The following is a 22,411-nucleotide window of genomic DNA, read 5'->3' on the forward strand; positions in this document are numbered from 1 at the left end:
GGGGTACAAACACTCTGAAGATGATTAGACAGGGCCAAGCAAAATTGCTTATCTTGGACAACAATGTCCCAGCTTGAGGAGATACTGTGCCGTCTTGGCCAGAAGTGGTGTCCGTCACTACAGCGGCAATACTATTGAGCTGGGCCCAGCATGCAGAAAATACTACAGAGTACGCGCACTGGCTGTCATTGACCCAGGTGATTCTGAATCTATTAGAAGCATGTCAGGACAGACTGGTGAAAAGTGAAAGAAGAAAGTTCTTATTTAATAAAACTTTGCCAGAGCTCATTTAAAAAAGCATACAAAAAATCAGCTTGGAACAAGTAGGCATGTACTGTGTGACATGGTTACTGTTAAATGTTTTTAGGAGTTCTCACAATGTCAAGACTAGAAGATACTGCTATTTTTAAAATAATTCACTGTGGGACTGGAGAGATGGCTCAGTGGTTAAGAGCACCGCCTGCTCTTTCAGAGGTCCAGAGTTCAATTCCCAGAAACCACATGAGGCTCATAACCATCTATAATGTGATCTGATACCCTCCTGCAGATAAAGCACTCATATGCAATAAATAAAATAAATTTTAAACAAATTCACTGTGAGGATAGATTATATACTCCCTTGACATTAATTATAAATTGCTCCAGGTTTACCATGTATCGCCCCCACTGTGATTTGATAAATCCGAGAGAGTTTATAGAAAGCTTTAGCTGTGGCTTATGACTAGCTAAACAGTCTGTGTCCGTTCAGTGGGTGATACTTGCCCTTTGAAGCTGGGCTTGTAACTGTTGGCCAGTAAGTGGGAAGTATAGGAAGTTTTCCTGTTGAATCTAAGGTTTCTTTGCTAGCTAATGTACAGCAGACTTTTAGTGTTTCAGAGCACAGTGCCTTCCATGCTTTGCCCATTAACTTTGTTCCTTGTGGTAATCCCTAAAAGAACAGACCCAATAAAAGTCTTCAGACTTGTCAAGCTGTCCCGGCCCTGGCCTGAGTGTACAAGTCATTGAAAAGTCTGTGTAGTCAGTTCACAGGGACGAAGCATGCTAGCTGCTTTCTGTGCCCAGCGTCTTGCTTTTTACTTTTTAGCTGCAGTGTTGAAATATGAAAACAATGTCATGAACATCAGGCAGTTTAACTGCTCTCCACACCCCTACTGGCTCCCAAACTTCATGGATGTTTTCACGTGGTCTTTGCCTTTTGTTGGAGAAAAAGGTAAGAGAATGCCAGTGTCTGTCTAAACGCCAGCGCTCTCCTGACCGAGACACCTTTACATTCCCAAAGCTTATCAGAAACGTGTGCTGTTTTTTTGTTGTTGTTGTTGTTGTTGTTCTCTACAGAGGTTTTTTTTTTTTTAATTTTTACTTACAAAAAAAATCTACGTATGTGCATCGTGTGTATGTGTGTGTGTGCGTGCGCACAGGATTGGGGGCACATACTGTGGCATGTTTGTGGGGTTTCTTCTTTCCTCTTCCCTCTACATGAGCTTTAGGGGTTGAACTCAGGTCACCAGGATTGCATAGGAACACCTTGATCCACTGAGCCCTCTACAAAGATTTTTAAATACTATTAATCTGTTCATGAATGTTAGCCTACTATGCTTTTTTAAATCTGAAATATCAATTTAGAGCAACTGTCCTGTGTGATCAAGATGTTAGTGTGGCCACCATCCTATTTCTTGCATGAATTATCAGTCCTAAAGAGATTTAGACAGAATTTGTTGTCGTAGAGTTTTATGTGTACAGCTGCACAAGTGAGCGGTACAAGTATAAAACACAGCTGCACAAGTGAGCTGCGTAAACACAAAACACAGTTAGGCAAGTATTGCTGTTAACTTAATGTTTATTATAGCCTTATAATTATTATGGCAGTATTACCCAACCCACCACCACAATCAATAAAGACATAGGCCCCTGAGAGATTTTAGAATAGCCTTATTTCACCTGGAGCATGGCAGATATTAACCCCCTAACTACCTTCCCTTATTTCCCAGCCTCTATGCTATGCCATATGCTTTAATAATTTCTATCTGGGCTACCTCCCATCCATAACCCCCAAATACTGCTAATGTTGTTCATCTGGGCCATGTCTTTTCATGGGGAATTTCAGAATTCCTCCTCTGCGCCCACGTGGCTCTTTCCTGTCCCATGGTGACTCTCTTCCTTCTTCCTCTTCTGGTATCTGTCTGTTTCTCCTTCCCAAGATTCTTCTCTCCCAAAGCCCACAAACCTTCGCCACACCTTCTTTCCTCCAGCCCTGCCCCAGGTATTAGCTCCGCCCCCTTTCAAGTATTAGCTTTTTATTGGTCAAACAGGAAGGCAAGGTTATGCAGTAATATTTGGGGCACCTGAGAATGTGCTCATCAGGGCATCAACTAGATCCTGGGAGCCAGTAATTAGCATCAGAATATATATCACTAGACCAACTCCCAACATGAGAGAAAGCAGTACAAACATAAAACAGTTACACAAATGAGCTGCACAAACATAAAACAGTTACACAAGAGAGGAGTACAGGTATAAAACTGTTACATGAGTGAGTTACACAGACATAAAACAGAGCCACAAGTGACAATACAAACATAAAACAGGCCTGTTGAATGTAGGCCTATTGTAATTTCTTTGTAAAATGAGAAGACATTTTCATATGCATATCTGAGCCAAAGGTTCCGAACAGCTATCTAATAAAATTGAGCAAATCTGTGATAGAATCCTTAGATTCTTGTCTAACCAGGACAAGTATGGGCATAAGTTCTCTCTGAACCTGATGGTCTACTTTTAATGCTAATTTTTATAGCTACTTATAATATGATAAGTTGTTCTGCCAGTGTTTACTTAATGTATTTTTATTTATGTACATTTGAAAGTGCCAAATTAACTGTGCACACTTTGCATTATTTTGTCATACAGTTACAGAGATGCTGGTCAATATTCTCAACATATGCTCTGATGATGAAATGATCACCGACGACGACGAAGGTAAACTTATTTAAACTAGTCTTATTCAGACTAGAAAGAACTATGTTTATTGTTTAAAAAGAAAAAGCCTAATAACTATAGGAAACTGAATAGGAAGAAAATAGTCACTATTCTGCCATCTCAGATGACTACCGTTAATGTCTATGTGTAAACTGTCTTTGTCTTTACATAGATTTTTTTTTCTTTTCATTTTTGTCATTTACAAAAGTGAGGTGACATGGTACCCTGTCTTCATATCTATTTTTTGTTTTCCTTTACAGTCTAGTTTCTTATGGTTATACAGTTGCTCATGTTCGTCATTTTCTGTGCTAACCAAGACATGGTGCTGGATATTATCCTTTGCCCTCAACTTTAGCTTTTAAAACTGCTACAACTTTTCAACAGACAGTAGCGGCACACACCCTTAATCCCAACACTCAGGAGGCACAGGCAGGTGGATCTCTGTGAGTTCGAGGCCAGCCCTTGTCTACAGAGCAAGTCCCAGAGCTACTCAGAGAAACCCTGTCTTGAAAAACAAACAAAAACCCTGCTAACAGTTTTTCAAATTTGTATAGATAAATCATTGCACGTTCTATCAACAGTCTCTGTTAGATGCCCTGTGTGTACCAAATGATGCTTATGCCTCTGTTCTCAATAAACTTGCATTGTATTATAAAGAAGCCAAATAAGAAATAAACATAATGCAGATAGTGATACATGCTATAGAAGAAAGAAATGTAATATTAGAAGCTCTAAGAGTAACATTTTCTTGTTTATTTTTGAGGTCAAATGTCTAGAAACTGCATATATATTAGTTAATAGTTAAAACTTAATCTGATACTGACAGCCTTTTAAAGGCAGTGTTACTCTGTATCTCTGTATGTGGTTCATAGCTCACAGTGCTTTTTCCTAGTGCTATTTATTTTCTTATTAGAGTTCACACACACACACTGCTGAGGCTAGAACTCAGACATTGTGCAAGCTAGGCAGCTATTACTACTGAGATGCATCCCAGCCCTAACATTTTAATTTATGCTTTTATGATGTTTAATAAAAAACATATTTTTTTCTATTTTGTGAATGTCAATACATATATTACTAGTGTTTTCTCTTGGATTATATGCATGATTTGCCTGCCATATTGGTATGTGAGATATCTTTGTATTGTCGTTTTGTATAGTAACACTGGTTATGTGTGAACTTAAGCGCTTTGTTTTCTGGTTTCTATCACTATAGATTAGTTTGTTGCCTTTTGAAGAATTAAGTTTAAACTAAGTTGTAACCAGGTGCTTCTGGTGTGTTGTGAATGGTCTGATCTGAAAGGTAGGCCTTAACTCTTCTGAGGATACAGGAGTTTCTGGAATATGGTGTCACATAAGTATAAATCTCCAATTCACATTCTGTGCAGGCCTGTGCCAAGGCAATTCATTTAACTATTACATAAGCTGTTGTATGATGCAGAACACACAGCTCTCACTGGGTGTCTACAGGAGATTCCCAAACATATTTATTATTAGATTCTATATGGAAGGTTGCAAACCAGATGGAGTGTAGCTTGTGATTTCTTCTGGATAAAAGGTTGTTGAATGGAGCCAATCATTTAAAAAAGTCTAAGAGAAACTTTAAAAAGAACTTAGGGAGCATGAAGTATATTTAAAAACTGGATCTAATATAGCTTATATGCAAATCTAAATAGAAATTGAAATGATTATAAACTATGATCTGTGTTAACTTCTTGGGCTGGAGAGATAGTTCAGCTGATGAGAAGGCCCTTGCTGACAGGCCTGATGACCCGAGCCTTGGCCTTGGGACACACGTGACAAAAGAGAACTAGTTCCCATGAGTTGCACCATGACCTGCACCTTCAGGCTGCACAGTGTGCAGTTGGCTCTCTCTCTTCACTGGGTGGGTTATAGGGCTCTACCTCAGTCCAGCTTCGTAGCAAGCACCCCAGCCACTGAACCAGCTCAGAACCAAGTCTCAGAACTTGGGTTTTTACAAGTAATACAATTTAAGGATTTCTACTTCTGCCCTGCCTGTTAAGACAGAAAAGCTAGACAAAATGTTTTTTGAAGATGGGTGGTGGCAGTGCACACCTTTAATCCCAGCACTTGGGAAGCAGAGACAGAGAGATCTCTTGAGTTCAAGTCCAGCCTGGTCAACAGAGTTCCAGAATAGCCAAGGCTACACAAAGAAACCCTGTCTTGAAGCCAGGAGTGGTGGCACACGCCTTTAATCCCAACACTCGGGAGGCAGAGGCAGGTGAATCGCTGTGAGTTCAAGGCCAGCCTGGTCTACAAAGTCCAGGACAGCCAAGGCTATACAGAGAAACCCTATCTTGAAAAACCAGAAAAAAAGAAAAGAAAGAAAGAAAGAAACCCTGCCTTGAAAAACAAAAACAAAAAATTTTGGCATAGTTTTAAACCCGTATGAAAGCAGACAAAATAGCAAAAAAAAAAAAAAAAAAAAAAAAAAAAATGCAGACTGAGAATTGAAAAAGAGAAATGCAGTTAAACTAATGTTTGAAACCATTTTTCTTGAGAACATTCATGAATTTCAAAGGGGGGGTTAAAAGTTTAATTTTGTAACCTTGTGTAGATAAGCAGAAAAAAACACTGGGTTTTTAAGACCTCCCACAGAGTATGCACATGATCCTAAGTTTCTGTTCTTTAGTTTGGGACCTCACAGGGTGAATCTGCAAGAGCAGATTGTCTCAGGCTTTGACACAAAGTAGCCGCAGACACCTGACAAAAAGACCTCTGTAAAATAACAGCATGCAAGATCTTAGTAAGCAGTCTGTCAAGTATAATATGTGGCTGGCTACCAAAAATAACCAGGCAAATGAGGAGACACAACAACAGAATGAGGAAGATGAAGGATTCTCGGAAACAGGGCTAGCAAGATGGCTCAGTTGGGAGAGAGACTTGCTGCACAATCCTGACATCCTAGATTTGACCTCAGAACCCACAAAAAGGCAGAAGGAGAGAACCAACTCCACAGAGTTGTTTTCTGCCCTCTACGTTCACACTGTGGAACAAACCTCTGTTTACATAGACACAGACACACAGTCAGTCTCACAGACCCACATACTCACTCACACGTGCAGTAATAACAAAATTTTTTTAAAAATCCATCTAAGCATGGTGGCATACACCCTTAATTCCAATACTTAAAAGACAGAGGAAAGTGTGTGTGTGTGTGTGTGTGTGTGTGTGTGTGTGTGTGTGTGTGTGTGTGTGTGTGTCAGTCTGTCTGTCTGTCTGTCTGTGTGTCTGTGGAAGTTCTGGGCCAGCCAGAGATGCATAATGAATTTTCAGAAGCAGTAGAAATTAAATATAGGCCCTCCAGAGTCCACAGACACTGGTTTTGTCAGGACAAAACAAAATGAAATTTAAAAAACAACTTAATTTCCTTTTTGTTAGATTGGCTGGCCTGGAATTCACTATGTAGACTAGGCTGCCTTGAAACTTGCAAAGATCCACCTGCCTAGGCCTCCAGAGCCCTAGGATTAAAGGTGTCTACCACCATCCCTGGCTTAATTTGTTTAAGAATTTAAAAGACCAGGCTGAAAATGGTGTTAGAGAACTGTGAATTATAAGAAGGAATGTAGCAGATTTTATAAAGGATCAAAAATGAAATTATAGGGCTGAAAAAAATAAAGGTAACAAATTAGCAAATTTAATGAAGTAAAAACACAGACTACTTGACCTGGAAGTAGGTCAGAATAAAAGTAGCTGACAAGAAGGGAATGCAAAAACAGCTAAGAGACCAGAACATATAATGAACAGGCGTAGCAGATACGTGCCTGGAGTACCTAGAAAATGGGAAAGATGTAGTCTTTGAACAGGTCCAAGAACTGAGAAGGCACTGAGCTTTACCAGAGGAAGCTCTTAACACAGCAGCAGATGCTAAGAAGGGGTCCTAGCACTTGACGTGAGGGCCTCAAGATGGAAGAGGGATCTGAAAGCAGCTGCACAGGCAGGTTCTTTATGGCAACAGCAAACCAGGGCTTGGAGCAACACGCATGAGGTGCTGAAAATTAATACTCATAATTTACAATCTTAGGCACAGCAAAAATATTTTAATAATAAAAGTAAAATATGTATAGATACCTCTCCATCCCTTAAAATTTTTACTAAGAGAATTAGCAGAAGATGTATACTAAATGAAATTCTAACCAGAAGGAAAATACTATAAAGAAGTTAGAAACCCAGGAAGGAATGAAGAGTACAAGTGGTAGAGAGCATGTGCAGAACTATGTGAACATGGATTCTTGTTGGACTCAATAAATAAAACATATGCTAATAATAGTGGCATATAAAACCAATACTGTGCCGGGCAGTGGTAGCGCATGCCTTTAATCCCAGCACTCAGGAGGCAGAGGGAGGCAGATCTCTGTGAGTTTGAGGCCAGCCTGGTCTACAAAATGAGTCCAGGACAGGCAAGGCTACACAGAGAAACCCTGTCTCAAAAAACCAACCAACCAAACAAACAAAAACAAAACAAAACAAAAAACTGAAAAACCCAAAAACCAATACTGTGATGAATAGATGTAAAATGTAGAGGGGACTATGCATTCTCATCATACATGATAAACCAGCATTCTTCTGGCCTTTAGCATTATATTTTAGTAAGCAATAGATTCATAGTGCAATCTCTAGGTTCAGCTAAAATAGTTTGTTATGTAACTTTTAAGTTATAGGGAAAATGGAATGAAAAATGAAACAGAAGAGAATATACATCTAGCCGTGTTTTATGAAAACAGGTATATGGATAAAGTGCAAGAGCAAAGGGCTGTAGAGTAGCAAACACGCCACTGGCTGAGGGGTACTGTCACCGTGACCCCTGAAACACCGTGACCAAAAAATAATAATAATAAATATAAAAATAATTGTGGGAGGAAAGGGTGTATTCAGCTTATGCTTCAACATCACAGTTCATCAGAGAAAGTCAGGACAGGAACTCAAGCAGTGCAGGCACCAGGAGGCAGGAGCTGATTCAGAGGCCATGGGGCTGCTGCTTACTGGCTTGCTTCTTACAGCCTGCTCAGCCTGATTTGTTATAGAACCCAGGACCACCAGCCCAGGGATGCCACCACCCACAGTGGGCTGGGCCCTCCCCCATCAATCACTAATTAAGAAAATGCCTTCCTAGCTTGCCTACAGCCTGATCTTATGGAAGCATTTTCTCAACTGAGGCTCCCTTCTCTCTCATGACTCTTTAGCTTGTATCAAGGTGACATAAAACTTGCCAGTACAACTGACTCCTTGTCAACTTGACACACAAACACACCACTTTTCAGTTAGAACCTTTCCCTCTTCATATATTCCCAAGATGGCACGTTAATATTAATATCACGACATCTGAAATCTGGTCGCAGTCCATAGACACGGGCTAGAGCGAGTCTGTGTACTGTGATTACCCAGGTTATTTCTTGGGCACAACTGAAAAAGTAGAAACTTAGAGAAGGAAGAATCCTAGTGGGTGAAAGCTGCTGAAGAAGTGAAGAAAAGGAATGAGTGAGTCCTGAAGGAGCAGTCATCACCATGAAGAGTGTGATCTACCATGTCTTTTCTCATAAAGAAGCCAAAGACCATGATGTGCAGGGAACCCAGCAGGCTGAGGCTGTACGTGCCTCCCTGAAGCAAAACATACCATAGTTGAACCAGCAAGACTGTGAGAGCCATCTACAGCCCAAGGGTGTGGTCTTGGAATACTTCACTCACCAGAAGCCAAAGCAGAAGAAGAAATCCAAAGCCTCTCTGCCCAACAGAGAGACATGTGGCTCTTTGACATTAAACTAGAGCAATAAATATACAGTCTCTTCCTCCCTCTGCATGAACTCCGGAAGCAGTACATCTGAGGCCTGTGCTATGGGCTCAAGCCAGACACTCACAAAATCCAAGTGCCCCTCCTCTGTGGGGGTCACAGGAATCCTTCTTCAGGAGACCAAGCATGTCTTTAAGATCGTCATCAAAGAAGACCACCTGAAAGTTATCCCCAAGCTAAATTGTGTGTTTCCCATAGAAACTGATGACATCATTTTCTACATTTGTGGAAGCAAATCACAGCTTAGGTCAAATGAGCGGTCTGCCAAGAAGTTCAAAGCAAAGGGAAAAATTGACCTGTGAACTCTTGCCACTGGAGACAGATGCCCCTGACAGCTGAGAACTGGGGACACCCTAAATGCCCACTTTTCTGTGAAGAATCTTCTGAATGTAGCCAGCCTCTACAGGGAAAGCAGGGTGGGTGAAGAACATTGAACAATGCAGGAGGAAGTCAGGGCTAGATATTTGCATTTTCAGGTAACCTTAAGGTGGCTTCAGTTCCGTAGAGAGGAAACTGTCAGAAAACACACCAGGATTAGCCTTAGTTGATCTGGACAAGGGGCCTTTACGTTCTGTCTCACACTTTTCTGTGTTTGCTGAACGTTCCGTGCTGAATCGGGTATTGTTCTATTTTGGTTTTTCGAGGCAAGGTTTCTCTGTGTAGACTTGGCTGTCCTGGACTCACTTTGTAGACCAGGCTGGCCTCGAACTCACAGTGATCCATCCGCCTGCCTCTGCCTACTGAGTGCTGGGATTAAAGACATGTACCACCACTGCCCAGCTTCCAAAATATGTTTTAAAAGTTCAAAATCTTTCACCTGTGGGCTCCTGCAAAAATCAAAATTACATTAAATACCTTCTCACATCAAGTGGGAAGAGCCAGGGCACAGTCACAATCTGAACAAAGCAAAACCGAACTCTATCTGAATAAGTAACTCAGCCCCCAATGTCTGGGACCCACTCACCGTCTTCTGGGTTCCCCCAAAGAACTGTGGTCAGTCTCTGCCTCTCAGTATGCAGCACAGTCTGTCCTCTAAGCTCGGGCAGGCCCCACTCTACTGCCGCTGCTGTTCTTGCTGCTCATCCCATGGTGCTGGCATCCCTAGAGTGCTGGGGTCTTCTGCTCGGCTGCGCGTTCACCAATAGCCTCTCCTACGCTCTCTTCGTGGTGCGCAGCCTCAGCTCCTCTCCATGACCCTGCCAGTCTTGCTGTTGAGGGTGCCCCTTCACCATGGCCTCTCACAGTGGCACGCCTCAGCTGGTCTCCATGACCCCTTCATGCCTACAAAACCAGTACCACCTGGGTGACTCTTGGCTAACTCTCAGGAAACACTTCCCAGAAGATTTCTCCTCAATGATGCCGGTTTCTTCTTGATCACCACTGATTTCTCAGCTCCAGCTGACCACCGTCAATTATCCAGTACAGCAAAGGTTGTACTTTAGTGGTTCTGGTCTCTTTATTAACCACAGCCAATTTTTCAGCCCCAGCTGACCAGATATCACAGAGTAATCAAATGGTCTGCTCCAGCTTCTGCTGCCTTCTGAAACCTCACAAGCCAGGCCTCCATTGTCTGCACTGCTCTCAACATTCTCACCATCCAGCCTCTTACAGAACAGCTCATTGAGCTCTCAACACTCAGTGGCTTTTCTAATCCAAAGTTCCAGAGTGCTTACACAGCCCTCCCCTGCCCCCACTGGCCTGGTACCAGCTTAAGAGTTACTATTGCTGTGAGGAAAACCATGACCAGAAACTTGGGGAGGGGAGGGTTTACTCGGCTTATGCTTCCACATCACAGTTCATCTCCACAGGAAATCAAGGCAGGAACTCAAGTGAGCAGGGACCTGAGAAGCCATGGAGGGGTGCTGCTTACTCACTTGCTCCTCGTGGTTTGTTCAGCATGCTTTTTTTTTTTATAGACTCCAGGGTCACAGCCCAGGGCTAACACCACCCACAACGGGCTGAGCCTTCCCCCGTCAATCACTAATTTAGAGAATGTCCTCCTACTGGCTTGCCTACAGCCTGATCTTATGGAAACATTTTCTCAATTGAGGTTCCCTCCTCTGTCTTGACTCTAGCTGTGTCAAGGTGACATAAAACTAGCCAGTACAACCACCTAACCTTGATTGATTCTAAACTTCATAGGGAAATGGCTCAAGGCTTAGAGAATACCATAGGAAGAGGGCTTGTTCTATATATGTCAAGATTTACTGTAAAGCTACAGTAATTAAAATGATTAATTCAGGGGCTGGAGAGATGGCTCAAAGGTTAAGAGCTTCCAAAGGTCCCAAGTTCAATTCCTAGCAACTACATGGTGGCTCACAACCATCTATAATGAGATCCAGTGCCCTCTTCTGGTGTGCAGGCATACATGCAAGCAAAACATTGTATGCTTAATAAAAAAAAAAAAAGATTAGAGAAGCATTGAAACAGACTAGAGAATCCAGAATTAAGCCACATGTCTATGGATACTTGATTTTTATTGGAGGTGGTACTGGAGAATGGCTTTGTTTGTTTGTTTGTTTGTTTGTTTGAGACAGGGTCTCAGTGTATACCCTGGCTGTCCTGGAACTCAGTACATAGACCAGGCTGGCCTTGAACTCACAGAGATCCATCAGCTTTGGGATTAAAGGTATGGCCACGCCTTTAATCCCAGCACTCAGGAGGCAGAGGCAGGTGGATCGCTGTGAGTTCAGGCCAGCTGGTCTACAAAAGCGAGTCTAAGACAGCCAAAGCTACACAGAGAAACCCTGTCTCAAAAAAAAAAAAAAAAAAAAAAAAAAAAAGGTATGTGCCACCATATCTGGCTAATATTGGCATTTTAAACAAATACTTTTGAAAAAATAAATTCATATGGAATTTATTTTGTGCCTCCAAAATACTTACTTTTTGTGGCCTTATATTTCATTCAGATATGAAAGGTAAGAGAGGCTGAGGCTGGGGCTCAGCAGTGGAGCACTTGCCCAGTGTTGTGAGGTCCTGGGTGGCTTTGTTAGCATCACTACATCACAGCAAAAACAGGAGAAGAAGAACAAGGCAGGGATGAACCCCTGTCCTTTCAGCACTCGGGACTGGGCAAGAGAACAGACTGAGGCCAGTGGGGTTATGTAGTGAATTCAAGGTTAGCCTGAGCTTCATAGAGAGCCCTTGTCTCAACAAACAGCAACAGGTTTAAAATATATATATATATATATATATATTTGAGTGTTCTATTTGCATATATGACAGAAGGGGGAATCAAATCCCATTATAGATGGTTGTAAGCCACCATGTGGTTGCTGGGAATTGAACTCAGGACCTCTGGAAGAGCAGACAATGCTCTTAGCCACTGAGCCATCTCTCCAACCCCAAACAGCAACAGTTTTAAAAAACTTAAATGTAAAATAATGAAGTGTGTAGTGTTTATAATGAAGAATTACCTTGATAACCTTGCAATGGAAAAATCCTTTAAACAGGATGCAAAAAGTACTAGCCTCCTAGAAAATTATTAATAAATTAAATACACTGAAAGCAAGATCTGGGCTGGAGAAACATCTCCGTGAATAAGAGCTTGTGCAGTTCTTACACCCATGTGGCTGCTGCCAACTCCAGTTCCAGGAGCCTTACCTAAAGCTCTCTCTGGCCTCTGAGGGCACTGCATGCATATGAGACACTTACACTTATAGGTACAGCACTCATAAAATACACATTTTTTTTTAAAAACAAAATAAGGATAAAAGCATTTGCTTATTCAAATACTCTGTTCGGCATGTGAAAAGTCAAGCTGCCCAGGACAGGATATTTGCAGTACTACCAACACATGGCCCATTGACAAAAGACTGAATTACTGCCAATTAAGATGACGAGGGATGAATAGACACATCACAAAGAGAATTTCCAAGTGGCTAATAAAAATATGAAAAGATATTCAGCCACATTAGTAATCATGAAAGTGCAAATTGAAATCATAATGAGCTAATACTTCATACTTACCAGATTGGCCAGAATTAAAGATGAGCCATACCCAGTGTAAGCAAGAACATGTAGTAATGGGAGTGTTCACACACACCAGGAAAAATATGTAGATCCCATTCTAATGGACAGTGCTAAGCTGTTATCCAGAGTTAAACATACCAGAAACAGGTGCATATGTGTACCAAACACAGATCTACAGATATACATACAAGAGCCTCACATGCAATAGCCAAAAGTTAGAAACAGCCCAGGTAATTATTGCCGAACAGGTGATAAATTGTGGCATAGGCAACCAGGCAAGGTAGCACACACCTTTAATTCTAACACTTGCGAGGCAGAGGCAGGCGCATCTCTGTTAAAGTCATTTTTATAAAACTGTTTCTCTTACTTTATTTCTTAACCCAACTATCACACAAGTTATCGAGACTCTTTTATATTTGTTTATAAAGCTTTATAGCACAATCTTGAGCAGTTTAAGTCTGTCTTTAACCCTCTATGTTATTCTGACTCCATCTTTGCCAAAACCCCTAAGTTACTTGCTCTTTAGTTCTTTCTTTGCTCCAGCTAAATCTTCTTCATCTTTCCCACACCCCTGCCTGTGTCTGAGTCCCTTGCTGAATCCCCTCCTTCCGCTTCTAACTCCCCCTCCCCTGGCTGGCAGGAAGTCCAGACCTATTCTCTCCCCTACTCAGTCAGTGATTGGCTATAAGCTGCTTTATTGGCATACAATTGGGGAGCAGAGTTTATACAACACTGAGACAGAAGATTCTCAGAACAAGGCTTGTAACCAGAGATGGGAGATACAGAAATCAGCATTTGAATTAAACAATAACTGTATGCCAACATCTCTGTGAGTTTGAGACCAACCTGGTCTACTTAGTGAGTTCTGGGACAGCCAGGGCTATGTAAAGAGACTATCTCAAAAAAACAAAACAAAACAACAACAAAATAGTGGCATAGAGCTACAGTGGAACAGTATGTGATGATAAAAATGGGCACAGTGAAATGTGAATGAGTCTTACAAACATAATGTTGAATAAAATAAGCCAGATCCCCCTTACCCCCAATGCTTAATTGTACAACTATATGAAATCCAAAACCTGAAAATTGGGCCAGTGAGATGACTCAGTAGGTTTAGGTACCTGCTGCCCGGCCTGAGGATCTTAGTTTAATGCCCAGGATCAACATGATGAAAGAAAAGAAATAACTCCTATAAATTGTCTTCTGACCTCCACTTGCTGAGTGTGCACACAAAGAGAGGAAAAATACAACTTAAAAAAAAATGAAGGCTGGAGAGATGGCTCAGAGGTTAAGAGCACCGTCTGCTCTTCCGAAGGTCCCAAGTTCAATTCCCAGCAACCACATGGTGGCTCACAACCACCTGTAATGAGATCTGGTATCTTCTTGTGGTGGGTAGGCACATGTGTGGGCAGAATACTGTATAAATAATAAATAAATCTTTAAAGAAAAAATATTTATAAAAAACAATGAAAAACAAGTGCATATGGATGTATTCAAACATGGTAAAATGGAAAACAACAGCAAGAAAAAAACCTAGTGAAAAGCAAAAGAGTGGTGTCCTTTAGACAGGGGAGGTACTGTGGGTTGTGCACAACATTGGTATTGCCCTGGGTGACTACTTTTATAGGCATGTGCTTTTTAACAAATTATGTAGTGACCAGTTTGCTTTATAAAAACATGGAAGTTCATTGTGCTTCATAGTAAAAAGGTAAAAGTTACATGCCTACAGATGGAGGCAATAGAGCTTTTGGAAGCTGAGAAAACAAATTAGCTGGAGGAGGACAGTGGAAAGAGAGGCAATTTAGAAGACACATAACAACACATGTAGGAAAATGCCAGAATAAGACCTGCTACTTAAAAAATTGACACAAAAATAAAAACAACCCAAAGATATTTTCTTGCGGTAAGAAAGAACCACCAGACCTTAAAGTCTATCTAGGAATGGAACAAGGTAACAGATTGTTTTTAAGATGCATTAGTATATTCACTTAGTTGATTTGGGAGCACTAAAGTCCTACTTAGTAACCAAGGGATGCTAAATGTCAATACTGGTTTCTAGAACCAGGAATAGAGGCACAGGCAGGGACTCTGTGCTCACCCAAGGAAAATAGATGAAAGCCTTTGGAAAAGCTGTTAAAGCCCTGCTTGCCATGGGATCTCTGTCCATTCTCTGATGTCTGGAGGCTGATGTCTAAAACCAAAGGAGGTTTGGATCTGGACTGTAAATAACAAACAAGAACTCATTTCCCTAACAGAGGCCCAACACGCAATGCTCAGAGCCATCAGTTGCCTTTCCCCAGCTCTGGAAGCTTTTGACTCCCTCCCTGTCTTAATCATGAGCAAACACCAATGATCATCAGACCCCTAAGCAAAGGCTTTTACAGAAGACACAGAAAACAACTTGAAGTCCTGAAGGCTTAGACCTATAAAAGGGAAAATGGCTCCTGAAAAATGAGATGTGCTAGCAAGTCAAACAGCAGCTCAGTGTTCCTGCTGGGAGATCTGTAAACTACTCTTGTCCGTTGTTTTTGTTCTTTGTATGGTCCTACAAGCAGTATCTTTGTGTTATTTTCATGCTGGGTTGGGGGGGGGGGAGGCGGGTTAGATAATAGTAGATGGGAATTAATGGGAAAGGTTAAACTATTAAGAAATGGGAGAAAGGACAAAAAAAGAGTCTGTATTTGGCTGTCATGGTGCAGGCAGTCTCTGAGCCGCTTCCCTCACAGCCTGCTCCTCTCCATGTATTTCACTTGGATTTTTTTTTCTCTTCCATGCAAACTCGCATTCTCCACCCATGTGTCTGTCTTCATCTCCTTATTTCTTGGTGTCTCTTCTCCCTGAAGATCACTACGTTTCAAGCTCTCCGAAAGGTATCCTACTGAAATGTGCTGTGAGCTAAATTCTCGCTGTCTGCTCTGCCACCATTGATGGCTTGGTCCTTTTGAATTGGTAGCTGAGCAGTTTCATGGGACTTTCCACCCTCCCTCTCAGTGGGAATGGCTGTTTTCTGTGGACCTTTTGTTTGGTCACGAAGGACTGAGAGGTGGGAGAGAGGAGGGAAAGCCTGTGTATCTTTGACTTTTGGATGCTGTAGCCTGGTGTATGCCTGGATCTTTCCTTTCATGTTTGGGCTGTTTCCTAAATCTTAAGATAAAGGCCCTAAAGTCTTGTATGAACTTCAGGGTGGGGCTTTAGAATACCTTACCCATCCTTGTAATCTGTGTGGCACAGTTGTTAGCAGTATTCTGAAGGAACAAGTAGCTCACTGGTGTGAATAATGAAGATTGTAGAATGAAAGTGACTCTTCCTGTGTTCAGGACAGCTGCTCCCTTTGGCAGACCAGACCCTGCATCCAAAGGTGGTATACAGCATTCTCAAAAGAGATTTTGGCTTGTAGAGCTGTCATTGTGAGGTTTGTGTCTTTGTGTTTCATTAGTCACTGCGTCCAACATTTCAGAACTACAAAACTTCCTGCTCCCCATCCATGACCCAGTGTCTTTTTGTGACCCCTTCATCCATGCTCTCCTTCATTCTCTCCTGTTTTCCCCCTTGTTCCTTGGAACTTCCTGGGATTTTTAATTTTTTTTTTAATAGGCTTTGATTCTTCTCCTTTTTTAAGTTTCTCTTTAACTTAAATACAAAAGACAGTCCATCTTGCATTTGAAAAGAGCTGTCTTGTTAAACGCATTCCTTTAACTCATTTGTTCTTTGTATTTTCTAAGGCACTTCAACTCGAAAAGAAGTCATCAAGAATAAAGTCAGAGCCATTGGGAAAATGGCGCGGGTCTTTTCAGTTCTTCGGTAAGGCTCTGTCATCACATTGTGGTTTAAAGGAAGTTAAGAAGTGCATTAGAAGTTAGCTTTAGTGTTTCTAAGGTTACAGTCTGGGGCTGGAATTGCAAGACTTCCGGTTAAGTGCAGGTTGAACCAGATTTCATGCGAAAGCGAGTGTTTGGAAAACCTTCATTTAGTTGCATAGATGTAGAGATTTAGTGTGGATTTTAGAGCCAGCTTCCCCATGTTCAGATTCTGGCTTTCCTTAGCTGTGTTGTCTTGGGTTCAATCTCTGGGTCTTAGCTTTTCTTGTCTATAAACTAGAGATTATAATAGGACCTCGCTCACGTGTTGTCAGTTAGAGCAAATGGGATAAAGTGTGGGGAGCAATGCCTTGCTACCAGTGCCTCTAGGTGAAAAAAGGGCTGGCTAACTGTTTTAATCTGAAGTGTTTGCAGAAAACCTGGGACAGATGAAGATGGGGGACCTGTCTTCATGCCTCTTTGCCTTTCTGTTGCTGTCCTTCAGATGTCACTTTGCTGTGCCACAGCTCCCTGGCATTAACCAGGGCTTCCATGTTCCTTTGCAGGGAAGAGAGTGAGAGTGTGCTGACCCTCAAGGGACTCACTCCCACAGGCACACTCCCATTGGGGGTCCTTTCTGGAGGAAAGAAGACTATTGAGACTGGTGAGTATGAAGATGCCTCTTCCCAAAAGGTGCACCCCGTTACCAGCAGTCAGGGACTTTGTTTAGAACCTAGCACTAGAGCAAAGGAAATTTATCCATGGAAAGAGGAATCATGACCCTTATTCCTTCCTGTGTACACACAAAAATAATTCAAAATAGATTATAATTTAAATGCAAAATTTAAAACAAATTCAGAAAAAGTGTGGAGAACAGGCATTGGAGTAGACAAAGTCTTTAATTAGAGACAGAAAAGAAAGAAAATAAAGGTTATTAAAATTAAATTCTCCTAATGAAAATACACAGTTAGAGAAGGAAAAAGGCAAGCCACAGAAAATTTCTGCACTATCTATATCTGACAAAGGCCTTGTTTCAGGATAGACAACAAATAATAAGAAAAAAGAACATTAAAATATAGTCCAATGATTTTATTTGTTTATTTCACCAAAGAGGATTTCCACATGGCCGGCAAACATCTACGAAGATGCCTAATGCAGTTACTCATCTGGAAACACAACTGCATACCCACAAGAATGGCTGAAATGTTAAAGTCTGACAAGATCAAGTGTTGGTGTGTCTATGGCACACTGGATTAGATATAGGCTACTGAGCTTATAAATAGACTCAGCCATTCTGGCCAGCTGATAGCCAATAAAGCTAAGCACATTTGTACCCATACCCTGCAACTCCAAGACTATCCCAGAGAAATTACCATACGTGCCTACCAGAGGACGGTTCCTGTGGTCTTACCATGACAGCCCCAGAGCAGAAGCAGCCCCCCTGCCTGCTGCTGTGAAGAAGCTCTTTGCCACCGTGGCCACTGCCCACCCACTGGACCTGCTGCACTGGCATCAGCGCACAGCTCAGCTCCTGTCCATCAGTAAGCGAGAGTGATGGGCTCTGAAAGCCGATGACATTGCTGGAGAATTCTGCATGCTTTGGATAACGTATATGTAACCCTAAATTGATTAAAACACTAATTCAAACCAGGAATGAAGAGACATAAAATATATCGGGACCAAGTCCAAAAGGGTGTGAAGAAACATATATATCTCAAGGAAACAAATCTATGAAATTATCTTGCTGCCTTTGATTCATAGATTAGTTTATGAGATCTAGCAAAAAACAAAAAAAATTTTTTTAGATTAAAGCAACTTTGTGGATCACTAAATTTTCAAAACTTTTCAAGTAAGGACTTGAAGCTAAGTAGACGTTGCTCTTTTTTCTTAGCCCGTGTTACTTCCTGTTACCCTAACACACTCTCATCAGAACTGCTCACAGAAATTCTCCATGACTAATTAACAAAAGTCAATAAGTATCTTAAATTTTAAAACCCTGCACATTTCTTATGGGAGTACGGCCTTTGATAGGGTGAGCATGCTTCCGTGGCTAGCTTCACAGCCACATGAAGGAGGCTAAACAGATTCAATGAGTTACTAACCAAGAAAAGGAGAGGACGTGAAGGGGAGGAGGTGGACATGTAAAAGCAAAACTCCCGCAGCCATTGGTTTGAAGATGATTTGGAAATGCCCTATGGGCCTGCAAGATGACTCGGTGGGTAATGAAAGATACTTAACTGCCAAACTTGATTGCCTGAGTTCAGACCCACTGGTGGATTCTGTAACCTCCACATGTGTGCTGTGGCACGCTCATGAGTGCACACTTGCACACACACAGTATAATGTAAAGGGACACTTAAGGGCCTGGAGAGATGGCTTAATAGCTAAGAGCACTTGCTACTTTCGGTGAGGACCCAGATTTGGTTCCAAGCACCCACATAGTGGCTCACAACCATCCATAACTTCAGTTCCAGAGGATTTGACACCTTTTTCAGATCTCCACAGGCTACAACCATGCAAATGGTATACATATATACAAGCAGGGGGGAAAAGCCATACACATAAAATAAAAATAAATGTAAAAACAGAAATTAGGACCCACAGTCAATCAGTAGTTACTAATACAGGTTTGGGGGAAAAGTCAGGCTGGGTGGTGGTGCTGCACCTTTAATCCCAGCATGCTGGAGGCAGAGGCGGGCAGATCTCTGAGTGGGGTGGCACACACTTTTAATCCCAGCATGCTGGAGGCAGAGGCAGGCAGATCTCTGAGAGGGGTGGCACACACTTTTAATCCCAGCATGCTGGAGGCAGAGGCAGGCAGATCTCTGAGTGGGGTGGCACACACTTTTAATCCCAGCATGCTGGAGGCAGAGGCGGGCAGATCTCTTGAGTTTGAGGCCAGCCTGGAGAGCTGGATGTGGTCACATGCAAGTAATCTCAGCACTTGAGTGGCAGACGGGGGAGAATCAGGAAGGAGTTCAATAGTCTAGTCACAAAGCAAGTTTCAGGCCTGACCCAGCCTATATGAGACCCTGCCTTGAAAGTTTTTCTTATTAATGAAGGCTTAGATGTCTGTCACAGAGCTCTTGCCTGTGTGCACAAAACCTTTGCTTTGATCCTTAAGACTGGGGGAAAAGGAGCAGGAAAGATGGCTCAGGTTAAGAGCACTGACTACTCATCCAGAGGTCCTGAGTTCAATTCCCAGCACCTACATAGTGGCTCACAACCATCTATAATGTGATCTGATATCTTCTTCTGACCTGTAGGCATACATGCAGGCAGAGCACTGTATACATAATAAATACATAAATCTTAAAAAAAAAAAAAAAAGACTGGGGGTAAAAAGGAAAGGAAAACGATGAGATTGCAGAGAAATTGGGTCCTTTATATGGTGCGGAAGGGGATATTGTATTATAGCTACCGTAGAGAAAACATTCTGGTAGTTCTTCAGAGGACTAAATAGAGTTACCATAAAATCAGCAGTGCCACCCTACATTTCTTCCATCCACTGAGAGGAATAAGCTATGTCCTCACCAAAACCTGTACACTCTCCATCAGAGCCTCAAGTGGCATTCCTCAGAACACCCTAAAAGGGGAGGCAATGGCAGTGTTCATCCATTGGATAACAAAGTAAGGTTTATACAGTGGGGATTTCACCTAGCCCTAAGAAGAAGGAAGTACATGCTCATACATTAATGTGAGCAAACATGAAACACATCATGCTAAATAAAAGCTTTCACTAAAGACATCTAACATGGTTCCACTTACATCACATGTCCAGATGTACAGGGACAGGAAGTAGATCAGTAGTTGACTAAGGCTAAGGGATGACAGGAAGAAGGGAAATGGAAATGGCTGCTAATGGGCAGAGAGCTTATTTGGAAGGTGATGAAAGGGTGTAGTGTTCAGCTATAAAAAGCATCAAAATCATTGGCTTTGCCAGACGTGGTAGCAGAATCAGTTAGGTCCCTGGATGCTCAAGGCTAATCTACTCTACATAGTGAGTTCCAGGCCAGCCAAGGCTACATATTGAGAGCCTGTCTCAATATGAACATCACCACTCAGGAGGCAGAGGGAGGCAGATTGCTGTGAGTTCGAGGCCAGCCTGGTCGACAAAGCGAATCTAGGACAGCCAAAGCTACACAGAGAAACCCTATCTTGAAAAACCAAAAAAAGCTGGTCGTGGTGGCGCACGCCTTTAATCCCAGCACTCGGGAAGCAGAGGCAGAGGGAGGTAGATCGCTGTGAGTTCGAGGCCAACTGGGTCTTCAAAGGGAGTCCAGGACAGCCAAGGCTACACAGAGAAACCCTGTCTAGAAACAAACAAACAAACAAAAAAGCACTTACACACTCTAAACAGTTTTATGGCATAATTTTTTTCTTGTTATGTCCCTTGGTACAGATTGATATACTAATACCCAGTCCAAAAAAAAAAATTTCTGTGAGGGCCCCAAAAATGTGATACTGAGAGACTGTAGAGTCCTCAACAGTCCTAAGAGCACTTGTTATCCTTGCAGGGGACCTGGATTTGCTTCCAAACACTCACATGATGCCTCACAATCATCTTTAATTCCAGTTCCAGGGGCTATGACACCCTCCTATGACCTCCATATATGCAGGCAAAACATCCATACACATGAATTAAGTACATCTAAAATAAAATCTAAGTAGGCCATTGCTATCCATAGAATTTTAGACAAACCTTTGGCTCCCACTTTCTCACATCTGCATGGGCAACATCCCGCTCTGTGAGAAGTCACTGCCATTGCCTTGTGCAGCTTCTCAGACCCATCTGAAGTCAGGGAGGAAGTGGCAGTGCTGTAACACAGGCCTTCCTACAAGCCAGGACAAGCAGTGCTTGCCCCCAGATGCTGGCTCTCATGTTGCAGTGGGAGGTTAAGTAGCTTGGCAGTTCTCCTGCTCCTCATAGTGATGGGTAAAGCCTCACAGTGGTCTTGCTGCTGAGAGTCCTTCCTCCCTTCCTTAGGAAAGTCGCAGTTGGAGGAGTTGGCAGGATTCTAATGGGATCCTTCAGGCGGTACCCTAGAACTTTTTCATGTATTACAGCTTTACTGCCTGACCAACAATAGCAGGAGGAAGTTTCCCTCTTGGTGCTCATTTTTAAATTGCTTCCATTTCTGTCACTGAGAAGGAGAAGATAGCTTTCTTAGTAACTGACCTGCTCTGTTGCACAAGGAACAGAAACCGAATGGGGTGTCAGTGTGAGCCTCTGCCATAGCTCCCGTCTCAGATGGGTACATGAATTAGACTTCAAATCGGTGCCTAGTTGTTCCCCCCTAGACCAAAAGTAACCCCTTGCTTATAACCTACTTTTCTCCCCTTCCAAATGCCAGAGCTATTCAAGCACTACTCTATTCTGTCATCATCGTCGCCATCATCATCATCATCATCATCTGGTTTAGGACAGTTGGACCATGCATCACTCATTAGAGAACAGTAACAAGCATGATTAAATAAGATTTTTAAATAGAACCAAGCAACAGCTTGCTTGAGACAATCTGAGCAGTTAGAGACTCAAACACAGTTGTGATGTTAAATTATCTAATTTGACAAGTCATCGTGATGTGCGATCACGAGACATAAACTAGCGGTTGGCTATTTCAAATGAAGAGAGCAGCATCCCATGCCAGCTGAAGTGTTAGAAACGTTAGAGCCTACCACCCCTTACGCACACCCTCCAGCTCCTTGTGGGACTCCCCTAACTTCTCTCAACTCCAGGTGACTTCCGTTCTGGGCAGGTGTGCTGGCAGATGGGACCCTGGGCTGTCTGTGCCGGCAGCACCGCTGTTGGTTCACTCTCTCTCTCTCTCTCTGTCTTCATTTTTGCATGCACTGCTCCT

At 42.3% G+C, this 22,411-nt stretch overlaps 1 protein-coding gene and 1 pseudogene across 7 annotated transcripts in view; both read left to right on the top strand.

The window, feature by feature from the left end:
• PPP3CC (protein phosphatase 3 catalytic subunit gamma) overlaps positions 1-22,411 on the top strand; it is a 76,163-nt gene that overhangs the window by 52,207 nt on the left and 1,545 nt on the right. For 3 of the 6 annotated variants that reach the window (XM_084767153.1, XM_084767151.1, XM_084767156.1), the window contains exons 9-13: positions 1,085-1,210; positions 2,905-2,973; positions 15,597-15,623; positions 16,476-16,554; positions 17,117-17,214. In XM_084767153.1, the coding sequence (XP_084623279.1) occupies positions 1,085-1,210; positions 2,905-2,973; positions 15,597-15,623; positions 16,476-16,554; positions 17,117-17,214 (399 nt within the window). Of the gene's footprint in view, positions 1-1,084; positions 1,211-2,904; positions 2,974-15,596; positions 15,624-16,475; positions 16,555-17,116; positions 17,215-17,661; positions 22,387-22,411 lie in introns of those variants that run through there. The other 3 variants (XM_084767155.1, XM_084767152.1, XM_084767154.1) reach the window with 2 other exon arrangements.
• Positions 8,499-11,445, top strand: LOC311588978 (ribonuclease P protein subunit p29-like; annotated as a pseudogene). The gene has a single exon. The product of its transcript is annotated as a ribonuclease P protein subunit p29-like (transcript).

Source organism: Acomys minous (assembly GCF_964271855.1).
Source record: "Acomys minous genome assembly, chromosome: 18".
In the NCBI taxonomy this organism is placed as follows: Eukaryota; Metazoa; Chordata; class Mammalia; order Rodentia; family Muridae; genus Acomys; species Acomys minous.